This window comes from Pseudochaenichthys georgianus, chromosome 23, assembly GCF_902827115.2.
Source record: "Pseudochaenichthys georgianus chromosome 23, fPseGeo1.2, whole genome shotgun sequence".
Classification (NCBI taxonomy): Eukaryota; Metazoa; Chordata; class Actinopteri; order Perciformes; family Channichthyidae; genus Pseudochaenichthys; species Pseudochaenichthys georgianus.
In genome coordinates, this window is record NC_047525.1 from 21,273,218 (window position 1) to 21,290,945 (window position 17,728).

At 40.9% G+C, this 17,728-nt stretch overlaps 1 protein-coding gene and 1 long non-coding RNA gene across 2 annotated transcripts in view; one reads left to right on the forward strand and one right to left on the reverse strand.

Moving 5' to 3' along the window:
* The first annotated feature begins 4,899 nt into the window (after nt 1-4,899).
* On the forward strand, nt 4,900-6,582 carry LOC117439344 (uncharacterized). Its single transcript, XR_011642540.1, has 3 exons — nt 4,900-5,032; nt 5,648-5,800; nt 5,966-6,582. It is a non-coding gene; the product is annotated as an uncharacterized lncRNA (long non-coding RNA).
* Nucleotides 6,583-11,106: 4,524 nt separating this feature from the next.
* The window catches only part of dock4b (dedicator of cytokinesis 4b), a 118,430-nt gene continuing 111,808 nt past the window's right edge, over nt 11,107-17,728 (reverse strand). Inside the window, 5 exon segments of the mRNA XM_034074670.2 lie at nt 11,107-11,327; nt 11,329-11,664; nt 13,840-13,901; nt 14,570-14,686; nt 17,186-17,258. Coding sequence (XP_033930561.1) covers nt 11,208-11,327; nt 11,329-11,664; nt 13,840-13,901; nt 14,570-14,686; nt 17,186-17,258 — 708 coding nt within the window. The 3' untranslated portion in view covers nt 11,107-11,207.

A 17,728-nucleotide genomic window follows, 5' to 3' on the forward strand; every position in this document is an offset into this window, starting at 1 on the left:
TGACAGTGTTTTCTTTTGAAACACACTTTACAATTCGAGGGCAGTTGAAAGAAGCATTGGAATGGCGAGCTTGAGTGTTTCTGCTCTACTTTTGGCAGCAGGTTAGCTGCTCTTGTTGAACTCTGCACTTTGTAAATTCGAGAAGAGTTACATGCAGCTGCTCTTAGCTTTCCAGCTGTTAGCTCTGATGCCAAGCTCTGACTTAGGGGTCTGTATACGACAAAAAACATCATTCTTGGATGTTAGTGCAAACAATTCCTAAATATATAAATATGTTTAGAACCAGCATATCATTAAAAAACACAACCCTTTTTATTGCGGTTTAGCTAGCAATGACTTACTGTAATTCAGAACTACACATTTTAAGTTAAAGGCTAATTAAAAAGTTTCATAAGAACAGTACCAATAGTAGAAACAAGATGTCAAACAACTAAAGAAAAGCCAACTACAAAACTATGTCAATCTGTCATTGCATACATCACTTTCATTTCAGTGACTTTAGATGGCCACTGCCTGGATAAATGATATGTGTTATACTGTATAAAACATGGACTGACTGACTGATGAGGCAGAAGTGTTCCTTCCCTCATACAACATGCATTATGCCACTGAGATTATATAACAAATGATTTGCTCTCTACAGCTAAATTAGAGATTGGGTAGCAGGCACCAAGGCAAGAAACCACATCTTTCAAAAGGTCACTCTCCCAGAGGAAGCTTGGTCTGTTCATTTTTAACTTACAATATTGTCCCAATTACATCACTCTCCAGTCAGGGCAGTTCCCCTTTACGCCTTTTAACTACAACTCAAGCTTCTCCAGCACAAAGTACTTTTTACCGACGGAGGTTTGCTTCCCCACTGCCCCATCCTTCCTGCCCTGAGCTGTAACAGCAAACCCGTACGGGGACAACCCTTCAAAATCTCACCTGACCTTATGTTTATTCATGTGTGTAGGAGAAACCAGAAAGACCTCTACACAGTGGAAACTAGCCAGGCAGAACTAAGGCGATCACCCAAGAGAGCAGAGACGCACAGAGCCAAGCGTTTAATTGAACATACACCCCCACAAAGAATGAAGGTGGGTGACAGCCTGACATTAAGGGAGGACAAAAGATTACCTTTTAGCAGGGGTCGCCTGATGCAAGTCTTGGTCCTGCTGCTATTGAACCACAGGGGTTGGAGTTGAAGTCGGGATCGAGGACCCTCGGTGGGTACGAAGGCTCAGTCAACAGGGTCGCCACTTGCTGACCTTCAGAGGATGACTCACTGGAAAGGAGAGAGGCATATGATAATGCGAGAACTGCTCAGTGGTTCAAGTGCTGGATAAGAAAGTCTCAAGACGCATAAGACATGGGCTGAGCATACAGAGCAATAATTAAGTATTTTAGGTAAAATGCTGCTACAGGTAAAGTCTCACAGAATCAGAAACAGATGTATTGCCAAGAAGGTTTACACATAAGAGGAATTTGCCTTGGTGTATACATTAAAACACAGTTGAATAAGTTAAATTGGGAGAAAAAGAACCATTACAACAAATGAGAACATTAAAAAATAGATAAATATTTACATCAAATATAGATCCACCAGGTGTGTTGCTCTGACTTTTCTTTGCAAAAGATGTAACCTTTTACAAGTACCTGTAAATGATATATGTTTACACTTTATACACACTATTTTTAAACTTAAATCATCACAATCATTATGAATCCAAGCACATTGTATACACTGACTGTACACACTGGTAAATCCAACCCCTTGATCAGTTTTTCGCTGACGATTTTACAAAAAACTTCAATTGAATGTCTCCTTTAACACCAAAAAGTGTTTTTTGTTCAACTTTTCTCTGCAGCCAAACTTAATTGGCTACAAAGTATGATAAAGAATAACTGCTTTTACTCTGCAGTAAGGAACACTTTATGACTGTTCCAAGAATACACGTGCCTGCGTTCCCTTGATCGCTTTTTGTCTCGTAAAATGTTTCAGCATTCAAAGCATTTGAAACTAGTAGTCAACTCCTCATTCAGCTGTGGCAATAGTCTTCCTCTAAGGACAGCAGGAATCAAAAAATTAAACTTCACTCGTCGTGCTATTAAAAACAACCTGGATAATTTGGAGCTGTCAGGTTCAAATTCCCATAAGCTGCTGAACACAACAGAGCAGATATGCGAGTGGAGCAGAGAGATAAAACACGGCATCTATTCTTACGAGTCCTCTTTGAAACTTCTCTACAGTGCGCCTCTGAGATGGGGCTTCTTTACTCCCCGCAGAGCTGCTCCAGCATCTCCTCTCCCAGGAGAGATTTGCAGAGCGAGACAAACACCTTGGCTTTCTCTGCGGCTGTGTGTTCTCCAAAACTTGCCCCAGGCAACTTTAAATTAATACCTAGCACTGCCTTTCCCCTGATAATTATGCATCGTCACCCATGAATGCTACAAACCGAGGATGTTTAGTGCTTTTATAATAGGCTAAACTGTTCTACAGTGCTGGATATAATGAATGCTGCATCTTTTAGAGAGATCTCTGCAATTATAGGGAGCTGTGCAGGTTCATCATATTTACATGTTATTACAGCGCTGTACCTTCTGGCTCCGGTTCCTTTTGTTATAAGCAAGGAAGCTATCTGTGCTTGCTTACAACCAGGACAGGTTTTGTTCGCTACTACTACACGCAGAACACTGCTCTTCTCTCAATAATGGGCAGCATGACAACCCTGTGAAGGTTCATAAGCGACAACAATACTCCAAGGCTCGCTGAATGGCAGAGGCATGTCACCCCCGTCGCTGCAATATGCGCCCTCTGTTGCAAGGAGGATGCGTTGAGCCGGGAATTCACTCCTGACATGATAATTGCTGTCAAATTACAGCCGTCCACCAACAATTATGATGGGTGCTGACGGGTGAAGTGTGCTCGCCTTCCAATCACCCTGCACAGCGTGTTTATCGGCTGGAGACTGAGGGAATACACACACACCAACACAATTGACTATTGTTCAAGGTCCCTCGGTCAAGCAGCAGTGTTCCATTAATTTAACACACAACTGTTGTGCTGGTTGGGGTTTTTAAATGCTATGCGATGAACAGGGAACTTACTCCCTCGTGTAAATGTGTCTTCTTTTATCACACACCAGTAACTCATCAACAGCCTCTGAGCCACATGTACCAGAGGGAGATTTCTACAGGCAGTGGATGCCAAAAGGATGAGAAATATGTGAAGAGGAGCAGATTAACAATTGAGCCAATTACATATTTATGTAAAAGGGATGTGTGACTGTCTGAATAGGACCACTTGAAAGAAAAGGACATGAAAGGGGTCGCAAGTGTATCGACAAAGATGCAAATAATGTTGTTCTGTATATAAATAGTCCCGTCTTTGGTGCAGCATAACCCAAATACTTTGAGGTGTTGCAAGAGACTATTATTTATGACCTGAAAGCAGACGCAAGTGGACTACATTGGACATGAATTTACAGTATAGGCCAAAATTATATTTAAATAATACGACATTTCCACAGTAGACATTTGGACTCGTCCTATAAAAAGCACAGGTGTCACTAATTACTTTAATGACCGTTGTGTTGCATTTGAGTGTTTCAGTAAGAGTGACTAAATGCTAAGCATCATTACATTATTTACACGTGTGCTTTTCCTACTGTGACAAGTCCAAATGTCTACCGTGAAAATGGCCAATGTGTACCTTTATGTCATAGATATCGACCTTTCTTTCTTTCTATAAACAAGACTAAAGTCAAGGTGTTTATAGAGCATTGTTGCTAAAGTCAAGCTAGCTGCTCTGTGAGAAAAAGGGATGCTAATTTAAGTTTGCTAGCATGCTAATGTCTAGCAGGTTCGTCAGTTCACCAGGTAGACACGCCGTAATTATAATTAATAAAACATAGACTAATGCATTTAGCTAAACAATAAACATAACATAATAATAATTTCACTATCAATATATCTAGTGGCGTTGTATGTACACAAATGGAAAATGCTTCGGACCACCAAATAGACCAATTTGACATATTTCCCCGTTTCCGAAAAAAAGTTCAACACTTATTATTATAAATGGCTACATACCTGTTGTTTTCCTGAACTTTTACTGCTCAATTCCTCGTTTGTATGCGCTGTCAATTAGCTCTTGACCCCCATGTTTTCCTGAATAACCAATTCATGTTAATTCGGTTTTATTTTACGGATGGTTTATTCATTCAAGCTTATTTAAAAGAGAGCCTTTGACCTTTGTGCTGAAGAAGATATTCTGCATCGTCCATGTTGTCGAGCGACAATTACTATTTTATTTATAAGAGATACTTTGTTGTCCAGAAACGTCCGTCAACTGCATTTAATGACAGCACGGTACTTGGTAAACAACCAATCAGATTACAGCTGGGCAAATGACAAAAAGACCCACGTGGCATGACATTTATGCAGAGACGTGCACACTTAGGCCCATTCCCAAACCGACCCCTACACCCTACCCCTACACCCTACCCCTACACCCTACCCCTCCGTTTGCGCGTTCACGCGGAGGGTCCGCCATATTAGCCGCGTTCACACCGCAGGACTTTCCCTGGTACCCCCTAAACGCACCAGGAGCGTCTGCGCCGCGTTACGGCCGCGCCGCGGCGGTCGTAAGGATCGCGGCCACTCTAGTCAATGGGTGCTGTTCCACCACACGCGCCGCGTTACGGCCCAGACGCGTCCCAGAAGCGGCTCGGCGCAGCGCTTCTCTAAAATTAGGATGAATCCTATTTTTGCCGCGGCGCAGCCGTAAGGTAAGGTCGGGCAGGCAGCCCCCCCCTCGCAGGAAGTGGAAAGGTGAGCATCCGGGCCCAGCCCGCATATATACTAATTTAGCAGACCCCCCTCCTTCATCACAACACCTCCACTACGATGCGCACAATGGACGACGAGGTGTTCATAATGGAAGTGGAGAAACACACCATTGTATACGATGTAACCAATGCTTACTACGAGGACAACATCAGAAAGGACAAGGCCTGGTTTTTAGTCGCTGCAGTTTGTGGAGTGGAAGGTAACAACTACATATTAATGTTTTAAAGTTAATTAATACTTGTAGGTACAGTACAGAGCCATTCAGTAGTTTCACATCTTGTGAAAGTCGTTAAAAAACTGTTCAGTAAACTTGCATTTCACAATAAAGTAAGATCTTATTTCCTATATCAAGATTATAATATTATTATATTATTATTATTTTGTATTTATATTTTTATAAATATTGGTTTTTTAACTATACTTTATCTTGTGAATTTCGCCCAGGGATCAATACAGTTGTGTTTAACTCTTTATAATGATATTATATTTTTGTATTATAGTTTGTTTTTATTCATGTGTTATAACAACTACCCAAAATACTCTCAATAATGTTTAAATACAGTATGCTGTGGTGGAAAATCTTGCATTTATAGTCAGATAAATTGTAAGGACAGACAAGAATAATTTGGCAGTCATTTGTCAGACAAAACCATTTATTATAAATTGTATTACATACACAGTAGCGCATCCTAGGCTATAGCTGAATGCTAGGCTGACCAATGAGTCCCTGGAAGCCAAGTATCTGAAGGGTAAAAAAAAGCAAAGAAAAATATGTGAAATCATGTTATTAATCTGAATCTATTCTTTGTTTCAGTCGACAAGGCAAGGCACGATGGAAGTCACTTTGGGATGCTTTTGTTAAAAACAGGAAGAAATCTCTCCCAAGTGGATCTGCAGGCGGCACGCAAAAGGGCTGGAAGTATACAGACATAATGTCCTTCCTTTTGCCCTATGTACAGCAAAGGAGGTATGTATGCACATATTTTAATTTATATAATTTTGTAATTTGTGATGATGTATTGCAAAGGGTATGAAAGACTTTATTTTAAATTACATAAATATGTTCCTATTGCATAAATTAATCCCCAGAAAAAAGGTTTTAATTGTTTTCATGTTGTTTCTTTTCATATAGTTCAAAAAGCAGCTTGAGCAATCCTTCCCCTGTAGAAGACATGGAGAGAGCATCTACACCCCTGTCATTGGAAACAGAGGAACATGCCAGGACAGCATGTGGATCTCCAGCCCCACCACCTCTGGTACCCACAACCTCTGCAGAGAGGCAAAGGCCCTCTAGGTCCCGTAGCCCCAGGGATCCCATTTCCACACCAGCAGCGGCCCAGCGTTCCACACGGGACACAAGGAGGAGGCCACAGAGCACAGACCTTGGAGAGCAGCTGATATCTCTACTGCAGGAACCTCCAACTGCACCACACATGCCAGACTCAGAATTAGAGGAGTCATACTACTTTGCTCTCAGTCTTGTGCCCATGTTGCAAAGACTGGACAAAGACAGAAAACATCAGGCAAAAGTCTGTATTTTAAACACCTTCCACAACTTGGAAAGAGACACCCAACACCAGCAACATTGGCAGCCCATTGACCATCCCCCCGCCACTCAACATTCCATTCACACCTCCAGGCCAGTAGCCTTTCGGCCAAGTGTACCCCAACCCCCACGCGCCCAATCAACACCTACAAGGCCATCAGACATGCTGTCCTCCAGCAGTAGCTCAGATTGGCAGGAGTCTTTTTACGAACAATAGTTGAGCAATTGAGTTCATTGTTTTTTTTACTGTAAATAGTTACTTTTTTTGTGTTGATTGTTTATATTTGATGTTTCTGTTTAAAGTGTTGTTTGGGGTGAAATTGTTAAAAAATAAAACCTTTATTAAATTTGTGGTCAGTGATGTATTGTCTGTGAAATGGGCATTTGACCTAAGTGCAACAGCCAGTCTCTGCTTGGGTTCAATGGCAGCTCTGTAATTTGTGGATTGTCTGGTCAGTTCAGGGCCCAGGAGGGACAGCAGTTCATCCATCTGCTCTGCACTCATCCGAAAATATTGGTGATGTCGTTGGCTGTCCAGCCTCAGCTCAGCCACGAGGTGATGAAAATCACCTTGTTGTCTCCTTTGCTGGTTGAGGGGGTGCACCCAAAACCGGCTCCCCCCATCCCCCCGTAGTCTTTCAAGTAGGAGAATACATGCCAGCGTTCTCCTCCGGTTTTCAGGCACTGTAAATTATATATATATATAGAATAATTATGATGATGAATGCATATTTTTTTACCACTAAAATACAGCAACACATCTTTGATTCATATCGTTTATAACTGGAATATTACAATTATTATTAACTGTGTCTGTAGTCTACAACACAACAACATAGGAAATAACAACAATAAACCCGATTTAAACGGACACAAACATAAACTATTTAACTACGTAGCCTACTTACTTGTAGAAGTACAAATGTCCAGGAAATATTCCAAAATCAACAACAACTGCGAGGCTAACATCAAAGACATTTATACCAGATACAACGGGAAGTGGGAACAGGAAGCACCTGGGGGAGTAGTAGAAGAGAACAGAGCATTAACAGCAGGATAACATTGGGTCACTCTGGATTAAACTCATCACTGCATCTGATTGGAAAACATCCAAATGGCAATTGTGATGGTTGCCAACAACCAGAGACAATACATCATGTATTTTTTAGCTGCCCGGAATATACAAGGCAAAGACTCATTCTGAAAACTGCACTGGAACAACTCAACATCAAGGACATGGATTTCAAGTCAATATATGTAAAATAAATCAAGAAATGAAGCAAACAAGCTGATCTTCACATTCCTCAAAAGCACTAGTTTGAGGATAAGGATTTAATATGAACATTTAATAACTCAACAGTAGGTGGCGATATATGCTCCAAGTGGAAGCGATTCGCCATTAAAGAGAAGAAGAAGAAGAAGAACTGCAGGCTGCACACACGACGCTCCACTTCCGCAACGTTTTGAAACGCGCCTGGTGTGTTAGGTCGCAGGAGGAGGGCGCAGCCGCAACGTAACGCGGTGCAGACGCTCCTGGTGTGTTTAGGGGGTTCTTTAGTTCCGTTAGTACCAATAATTGAGGGCTGTTCCAAAGCAACGAGTGTGGAGGGGGAGTGGGCTATCAAGCCCTCAAACAGCGAGTCTGCAGCGGTGCTGACTTGAGACCGGTCTCTACCTGACCGCAGTCACGCTGTGTGTGTACATCAGGAAACACGCTGTTTACAAGTAGTTCCAGCAAACATCCACTGATAAATTGCGAAAAAGTCATTTAGAATAATAAAAATAAATGTTAAAATAATAATTTTTTTGATAATAAATCAGTAAAATCAGGCAAAAATAAGAATTAAATAACATAACCCTAACACCGAAATAAACCAAAAACCGAAAAGAAACTAACAAAATCCGGCAAATTTTTGCACACAATTTCGGAGTGCACAATTTCGGCACGACCGCCACAACGACTCAGAAGGTGCCCTTTTTTTCTTCTCTTGAGCACCTGCCCCTATACATGTCTGTGCACGCCACTGCATTTATGACATCTGCAGAATAGTTTTTTTTAAACAAAAACGGGACAAAATGTACAAATCCAGGGTAGAGACATTTGTACGTACTTCAAAGATGAAGTGTGGGTAGTATTATACAGGTCATTTTTTTTTTTTTAAAGGAACATTTCATATCCCTAAAAAGAGATGGACTGACTCCAAACCAACAATGTTTAATGTTTACCATGAACTAAAACCCCATATAGTAGCACTATTACAAATATTATGAATAAAAAAGCAATCAAAACTAATTAATCTGAATTATGAAACTGTAGTTTTCCTATTTTTTTTCTTTATTTAATTTTGTATTACTTTATATGTCTACCCCTGATGTTAACTTTTTTGTAAACAAAATATATGATATTCATACTGTATTCTTGAATAAAAAAATATTATGCTTTCATAACTGAATACTCTGTGCTTGCACATTGTTGTTTCCTCAATTCCAACATTCAAGGAACCTGACAATGCGAGCATGTTGAAGTAAACACTACATTTAAGGTATACTCGATCAAATATTAGAATATATATAACAAATGACCATGTTTTATGTCAGGAATTATATTTTTAAAAGACACCAAATGCATCACTATATTTAAGTTTATCCTAAACAAAAATGTTGGTAAATAGTCCATTCCTTCTGAGCAGATTACCAGGCTGGACTACAGTAGCAAATGTAACTACAATACTTAATCTTAACATTTCAAGTATGAAAAAAACCCTTTCTCACTAAGTAAATGTGCTTTCAAATGGCGATAGATATACAGTGATATGGTTCCCGCCAACTTTTGCTAGTCCTTCCCTAAATCCATTTTCTTTCTAGAGTAGGAAATGAGCCAGAGTCAAGCAATTTAAGTTAATTACTCAGGGTACATTATGTCTCGTCCTTTATGAACTCTGCAGCACCAGGATAGTGATTTGTGTAAGTGAACATTCAATACCTGGTGAAATAAGACAAATACTCAAGGTCTCTTTACATAGAAATCAGTCCAGAAATATTACATAGGGCAGTTTATTGAACTTGTAAATGTGTTAGATGTCATTATGCATGACCTTAGTTTTTCTACACTCACAAAACCATAAAAGTTTCAACATTTATAATAATAATTTGCTGCTTCAACATTACATTCAAAGCTGTAAATTGTTATAGCTACATTTTGTTAAAAACACAATATTTACATTAATTGTAAAACACACATTTTATATTTGGCATACTTACATTAATCTCATTATATCATTTACAGGTTCTCAAGTACTGATTAATGTGAATATTTAATCTAAAAAATTCACAACAAATCAAAAAGGAAATTAACCATACAAAAATGTAACATACAAACAATACTAAAGCTAACCCCCGCCCCCCCCCCCCGCCCCAAAAGATATTGGTGCACGGAATAGATTTATGCCCTCTATTTTACAAAATAATGTAAAATGTGCTTGCAACAGAACGCTTACTTCACTGCAGCAATGCATTGTGGTTGAACTGAACAACTTTATAGCGTACAGTCAACTCACGTCCATCTTCTAATCAAACACAAAGTAAATCTCAACTGTACAAATATTTAACAATGATTAGTTTGTAAATATTTCTTCAATAGAGTGTCAGTCCTTGTGTGTTTAAGGTGACGGCTGACAGTGAAAACTCTGTTCCAATTACTGCTTTGTCAAATGGAGAGGCCATGATGACAGTTCGGGTCTAAATACAGATGATACATTTTGTTTGTGCTTGGCTTGTGTTACAGTTTAGTTTTGACTTTTTGGTAAAAAATCGAATTATTTCTTAATAAAGTATTTTTAGTTGAGCAGTTCCAAGCTTGTTGATTCCAGGCCCCAGTTAAAAAAAAAAATTCTTTACACCACATTGTACATTTTCCTTTGGCACAATACTTGGTAACCCCATCTAAAGATCTGTTGTCATGTACATCATGCAGGAGCGATCGGGTGTGTTCACATAAATTGCAATGGTCAAAAAGCAAAGCATGCCAGTTTTTCCTCGGTTTGGTCCAGGCGCATGATTTCATTGTTAATTGGGGACATTTTTGGTATAGAAAAAAGGGGAGTAGAGAGGTTTGTAAAGGTGGAAACTTCCCACTGAGAACCGCTTATGTTTTCAAATTACAATGAAACGGTGTGAAGTTAAATAAGCCTTAAAATGTATGTTACTAAAATGTCCTAATTGCTGCTTAAACATCTGTATTTTAAAAGATGGTAGCTTTTTTAAAAGGAATACTAATTATTTGTACCATTGCTTATGTGGATATGACTATGGGAACACACCCGTATCTACTACACTTTACTGAAATGCATACTCGAGGTCTCTAGCACCTTTCTAGCCATATAGTATACAAATGTACGGAGTCATAAAAAAAACAAAAAAAACGTGCAAGACTCACGGATAAAAGACTCTGTTTCCAATACTTAAGGCAAAAACAATTGTCATATATACCAATATACATATATTTGAGATTATTACATCTATCAAAACTGTGTTTTTCTAGTGTGTTCTGGTATATGTTGCTTGGTGGCCTATTATACATACTAGAGCTAAAAGTGCGGTATGACCAAGTCAAAGTCAATGCAATGCCCTCTAGTAAATACAAAAAGAAACTTTCCTTATTTGGCAGTTCCTTCAGTTGTTCTTTTGCCTGCCTGTTAATATGTAGGTCTTTTATTGGAGTGTAGATCAGGAATGCCAAACTGAAGATCACAAATAAAAACAAGTGAGTGCCCAGTAGAAAAGTGCAAAATACGCCAGTGTGTTTCTTCTCCAGACCCCGGACCAGCACCTATAGCTGGGACACCTTCCTGGGCAGAGGCCTTGGTCGGGGGACTCGGGGGTCGGAGGTCCCGTCCAGCTTCATGCTGCCTGTGCGGAGCTGGTGAGGCTTGGGTGGCAGGGCAGGGGGGGTCCACCTGTGGGGGGATGGAGAGGCTGTGGGGCAGTGGCACGGGCCTGCGGGGGTTGTTCCTCTCGTACACGCTGTAGGGGGGAGGCGTCTTGTTCTCTCTGCGGATGGGCTCGTCGGAGCTGCTGGAGACGGAGTTTGGCATGGTGGAGGGGGGGGCCAGCGGGTAGAGGGGGTGGTCTCCTGCATTGAGCTCGGTGCCCGACGCCTCCGACACGCTGCAGCGACTGAGGGACGAGATGCCGCTGCTGTAAGAGCCCGAGAGCACCGGGGAGCTGGACACCAGGCTGGTGGACTGGCACTCAGTGGGCGAGGGGGTGAAGGGCGGCACTGTGGTCTGGGGAGAGAAGACATGAAAAGAAGATCAAATTATATTTCTTCATGAGAAATCTAATAAGCTTTTAATGTAGTAATTCACAACCTTGTTGACCCCTGAAATCAAGCAGTTCAAGATATTAGACAATAAACTGAAAAAATGAATTATTAACCATTTGAATGATCAATTATTAATTTGAATAGATTCTAAAATGCTTGTTTTTTCCAACCATAAAAGCAAACCATTCCCTGTTTCCAGATTCTCTTTTGTAATAATTGATTGCTTTTCTTTGTCTAACAGTAACAGCAAACTAGAGCCGCAAGTAACGGTTCTTTTAATCATCGATTGTTCTCTTACTACTTTTAATGAAATGGTTTAGTCTAAAAAATATGAAATAAATTGTGCAAAGTGCATATCACGCAGTCCGAGAGCCCAAGGGACAGACATATTATAAATGGTTGATGAATATAAATCTTTATTAGATGCACAGAAAGTGATTTGCTTCCAAAGCAGAAACTAGAAAATAAATGCAACTGTTTCTCCGTGAAATAAATGGGGGATTGAGCATTAATGCAAATTAAAATCAATCGTCAAGCAGTTTTTACTCGATACCCGGGTCACTTCTACCAAAAGCGTGGATTTTTATTCTTTTATCCTTATTTTGAAGAAGTAAAGGGAACTATCATTTCACAAAAAGAGGGAAACACAAGTTTAAAGCCTTAAAAACCACGAAATGGCATTATTGAAGGATCATGGAAGCATGCAGCCATATTGTGCTTTCTCCAACATGTGTGCTGACACAGCGACGATAAATACTTCACCAAAGGGAGAGTGTGTGAACACATTGAGAGGACCAGGTTTGTACACTCCATCAAGCGGCCCTGTGCACCGAGACGAAAAAACACAATATGCCCCCCTCAAAAACCCGATCACTCATCAAAATGTTTTTCCAAGCAATTACACCATGGCGCCGTTATATCTGCTAAAACTTAATTGGATGTAGTGGAGTATACAATTGATCAGTAGGATTGTATTGTTCATGGTACGGGGGGCACGCATTAAGAGATGTATCCATTTGACATGCACGACTGGACAAACCCTTTTTTTGTTTTTATGTGGGCCGAGCGTGATGGAAATCCATGTGTTTAATAAAGTGCTGACGAGCGGTTTCAAACTCGTGACCCAGTGCTCCAGGGGAACGTTACCACTGAATATGGTTTCTACACTGCAGCAGTGTTGTCTGAAAGTCATGGGCTTTGTGGTGTGGTAATGGGACCCCGGCTGCACTGACTGCATGTGTGCAGAGCATGTGGCCTGCTGCAGGTCCACGGAGGACCCATTCTGACTGCGCTCTGATGGGCAGCATGGTACTTCGCTGCAGGCCTCTTCTACTGCCACACACAAACGTGCCGACGCGCACACTGGCACAAATCTGATTGACAGTGCATGCTGAGTGCTGGGCTGTCACTCAAACGTTGGTTTCCAGAGTCTCACGCTCTTTTACACACAGCCTACACACACCGCAAACTGGTATAACCATGGAGATGCTTATTAGCAAACAATCAGAGCTGGGAGACTAATCTGTCCGACTGCAGACAAACATTTCAATATATTCAAGGTCAGAGGTAAACGAAAATGTGTTTTTAGAGACGCTAAGGGAACAATCAGTACAGCACACAAGCCGGTCTCTTAGCAACAATAGTAAAGTAAAAGAACATTACAAATAGGGTTCAATCTTAGTTTAATACACTGACAAGTTGATGTAGTGATGTTGAATAAATCTACCCGTTTTTGCGTCAATATTTCTGCGAGCAAGCCAGGAGCCATCCTCTCAGAGTTTGATTTAAACTCAGTGGGTGACAGTTGGAGCCTACCAGGTTTACATTTAGCTAATACGATGCTAGCGCTCCAGCCACTTTCGTTTTGAGTGCTCTTTTGGAGAGCTGTGTCATGAAAAAAAAACTACAAAATCAGCAGCAGTGTAGCGGTTAGCAGCTTCACTGAACACTAATGCAAAGCTCCCAGGCCTGGTGTTGAGACAGAGCAGGATAAAGACCCTGGAGCAGGCCGGTAAGACGTTAGCGGTGCAGGATAAAGGCCCCCTCAGGCTGTCGCTAAGCAAGGTCAGGCTGTCTGAGGCGAAGAGAGGAATAAGATACTTCAAACGGACCAAGGAGGCGGGTGACAGGAACCAACCTTTTGCGGCGATCTGGAAGCTGAGACGGGAGACTGCGACCTCATGTTTTTAGCCGAGGATCCTGCTGACAACCAGAAAAGAGACAGGGGGGGAAAGAAATTCAAATTAGGCAAGCGTTTACTTTCCTTTCACCAGGATGACACAGCGTGAGTCATGCACACATACACACACAGAGCTGAGAGGGCCAGTGGCTGCCTTAAAGCATCCATGAATCAAATCTGATGTTCTGCAGGTCTGCCTTAAGCGGTTTCTACATCCAACAGCTGTTACTGCACTGTACAATGAGGGCAAGGAGAAAGTGTGTGTGGGGACTCCATCTGCTTATCTGCCTTATTAGTCTGTTGTGTTGTACAACATATCAGAGAGCGCCCATGAATAACTCAAGTCTATCGCATCTGTAAATAAGTAACAACTAAAATACAGTTTGAGTTGATGGTGGGGAAAACTGACTGGAATTCCAATCACTTAAGAGAGTCCTCAGAGACTTTCAGACGGTTTCTCATATCAGCAAATATCAGCATTTCAAGCCATTTAGTCAAGGAAATGCTGTTGCCATCTTGTGTGTGGGTGATATTAGGAGCAGCAAGCCAGGACAAAACAGTAGCCGAGAGCCTCAGATGAAAAAAAGTCATAGTAGGAGGAGGTGGAGGAAGCACCAGGTGTCAAAAGCCGGAGTGGAAAATTAGTACCATTCTTCATGGGAGAATTCACCCCGATCGTCCACATTACCTGAGTACGGTGGCCTAGGAGGTACAGGAGGGCATAGCAATTTGCCCAGAGAGTCAGAGATGGATGGAGCGCCCATTTTGACACTGTCTAGGCTCCAGCTACTGAATGTGGCTCTCACTTATGGTACACAGAAACATCACAAGTCACTACAACAGGTTATGGGATCACACAAGACAACACATTTCAGATGGATGGTGGGATGAAAGGAAACAAATTATCGGGGGTGTGTGATGCATTCAGAACTCATGTTGGCCTGTGGAGGGAAAACACTGGGTTCACACGAAAGGAGTGTATTCATTGTCTGAAATAGAGTGTAACACAAGGTGTGTTACGTAACCAATGGCTTCTAATGAGCAATAGGATCCAACATGAACATGCGCTCTTCTCCTAAAGAGTTGTTGGTTATTTTAAAAGGACCGATTTCTGTATTTACCCTCTTTCTCTTTACTCTTGTTAGTGTGCAGGGCTGAAAAGGGGAATCTAGGGATCACAATTTAGATATGCTAGCCTAATATATTCTGCTAGGTTGCAATGCTTGATGTTAGGGATTCATTTTGTCTTTACTCCTAGATATTTAACCTTATTTTGTGTGTTGACATTTACGACCACCCCTGCTTCTAATCTCCGTAAGGAATGTGTTAATGCAGTCGTATGTTGATACTAGGTTTTATGGCCTGACCTGCAGGGCACAGGGAGGTTTTGCGAGTGTGAGTGCGCTGGGTTTCTAAGCTCCACAGATGTGAGAGACATCTCCTGTGTCTGTAGATGTCTACGCCCATCCCCAATATGTGGATTTGACTCTCTGTAAACTAGTTAAAAGGTCTACCAAGATGCGAGGCTGATCAGATTTGACATGGCAACCCACCCGTGCAGTCAGAACCTTTGACTGTGTGACTTGTGATGTGAATTTCTCCGGTCGATGCTTGTATTAAAGATCAGTGTTTGACATCGAGCTCCTGCTCGTCCCGTGTCTCCTTCATGAGTCGGTGACTCCCACTGCATTGCTACACAGAAGTTTCCTCCACACTTGATATTTCTTTATATCCAAAGACCCGAGCGTAACATAACTCTGGGACTTCAGAGACTAAATCAATTATTTGCTTTCTGTTTTTGTGTGAAAACAGGTGCCTTGATCATTTCAACCTCTTATCATTAATAGAAAAAAGGAACATTGGTATCAATAGTTGATGTTTCCAAGCTGTTCTGTTACAACATGTTCACTGCCAACTATAGTCAAGTGGGCGTGCTATTCTAATACCTCTATATTTAGAATTGGAAGTTATAATTTATGGTTGAAAGCAGAAGATGTGACAAACAACACTTTCCACAATCACAGGTATTGTGTAAATTCTAGCACCTTAGGTCGTTGTCGTGTGCGTGAACGTGTCATGTCACGTATTGTGGCAGTTCATCTATCTATAACATGAAAAGGTGTGTTCTTACTGTATGTGGGAGTCACAAGGAAGCGTTCACATCCCCACTCTTTCCTCTTTACTTTAAAGTGTCTCTTCCAAACCCTCCTAATTATTTCAAAGTGTGTGTGAGCATACACTCTCTCTACGTGTGCATTTTACACTTACAAAAGTTCGTAAAAAAGCAATCAAAATGTTCAATTTATTTTCTTTTTTGTACACACATGGGGGGTTAGCTTTCAATCTCAATTCACAGGAATACTTTCAGCTGGAAAATCATGAAACAGGCATCTCCACTTGTCTTGGCGGAGCAAAATGACAACCAGGGAGCTCACGTGATGGAAATGAATTCATACATATGAATGTCACACACGTTCCATCATTGCTGCGGGAATAATACCTCGCATTTTATTACTTTTTCACGATAAGGGCAGATGAAAAGCTGTGCTACTAGACAGGGTGCCTGGTTAGGAGTCGAAGGAAAATGGAGCCGCAGCATGTGTGTGTGAGTATATGTGTGAAAACAAACAAACAGTCACACACACACACTGCATGTCTGGACAGTTGACCCCCAACCTGATCCACTATATACAGTAAGTGTGTGTTATTTTATTCTGCTTTCATAATTGTCAATCATAAGTGTGATAGGGACTATGTAATGTTTTAAAGGGGCCCTAATATGGAATGTTTTGGTTAATATTTGTATTTTGTGCCTCTACTGTGACATGTGTCCATGCTTTAATGTTCAAAAAGGTCTTTATTTTGTCTCATGTCTAAGAATATCTTACTTTAAAAAAAAAAAAAAAAGAACCTCCCTCTTCACCCCTTTTATATATTATGGGGGACATTCTTACATATTTTATCTTGTTCTTTGGCAGGGTATACATTTGAGTAATGTATTGTAATTTGATGGAAATGCTAATACAAATATTTGTCAAAAAAGTGGCATGAATCCTCTTTTCTCTTTTTCAGATTAATGTATTTTTATGCATGGCCTTTGTTTAAAAAATAAAGAAGATTATTATTGCAGCACTCTTGTGCTAACACTACACTAAAATCAATGCAAGACCTGCACATCTCACTTTATTATTCTTCTTCTGCTGAAGGAGATTCCCAAGGTGAGAGCGCATTTGGAGGGGTTGAACATTGAGATTCCTGAGTGCATGCAGGAGAAGAATATAATAGGATAAATATAGTGTTTTACCTTTGTCTGGTGCTGAGAGGTTGGGGTCACTCCGTGGTAAAGTGGTGTCGCCTATCTGATGAGGAGCAGCTCTCTGCACACGGAAATAAAGTCAAAATTACAGTTTAATACATACAGAGTTGATTTGAGATAACATACTGGATATCATTGAATATTGGACTATTCAAATAAATATCAAAAAGGTGTGATTTTTCTCAGAAATTCAATACAATCAACAGCAGATTCAGAGGGGAAACAGTGCTGAATGACCGTTGTGTCTAGCTGTGGTGTGATATGTGTTTAAGAGTGTGAGCATCCCCCCTCTATCTTCAAACACATAAATCTATTTGTTCCTACCCCGGTGCTCTCGTGACAGAAATAGACACACAGGATCAATGTTTCCAAAAATCAATGTTCCATTAGCAGCTAATAGCTGGTTGCTGATCTAAAGTTGGATATAATCATGAGGTCTCCTTACATCTGCAGACTTGAAACGTGTATTGTGATTCAACATGAGCAGGGGAAGAACAACAGATGAACTGGAGCTTGAGATGAGAAGCCTTG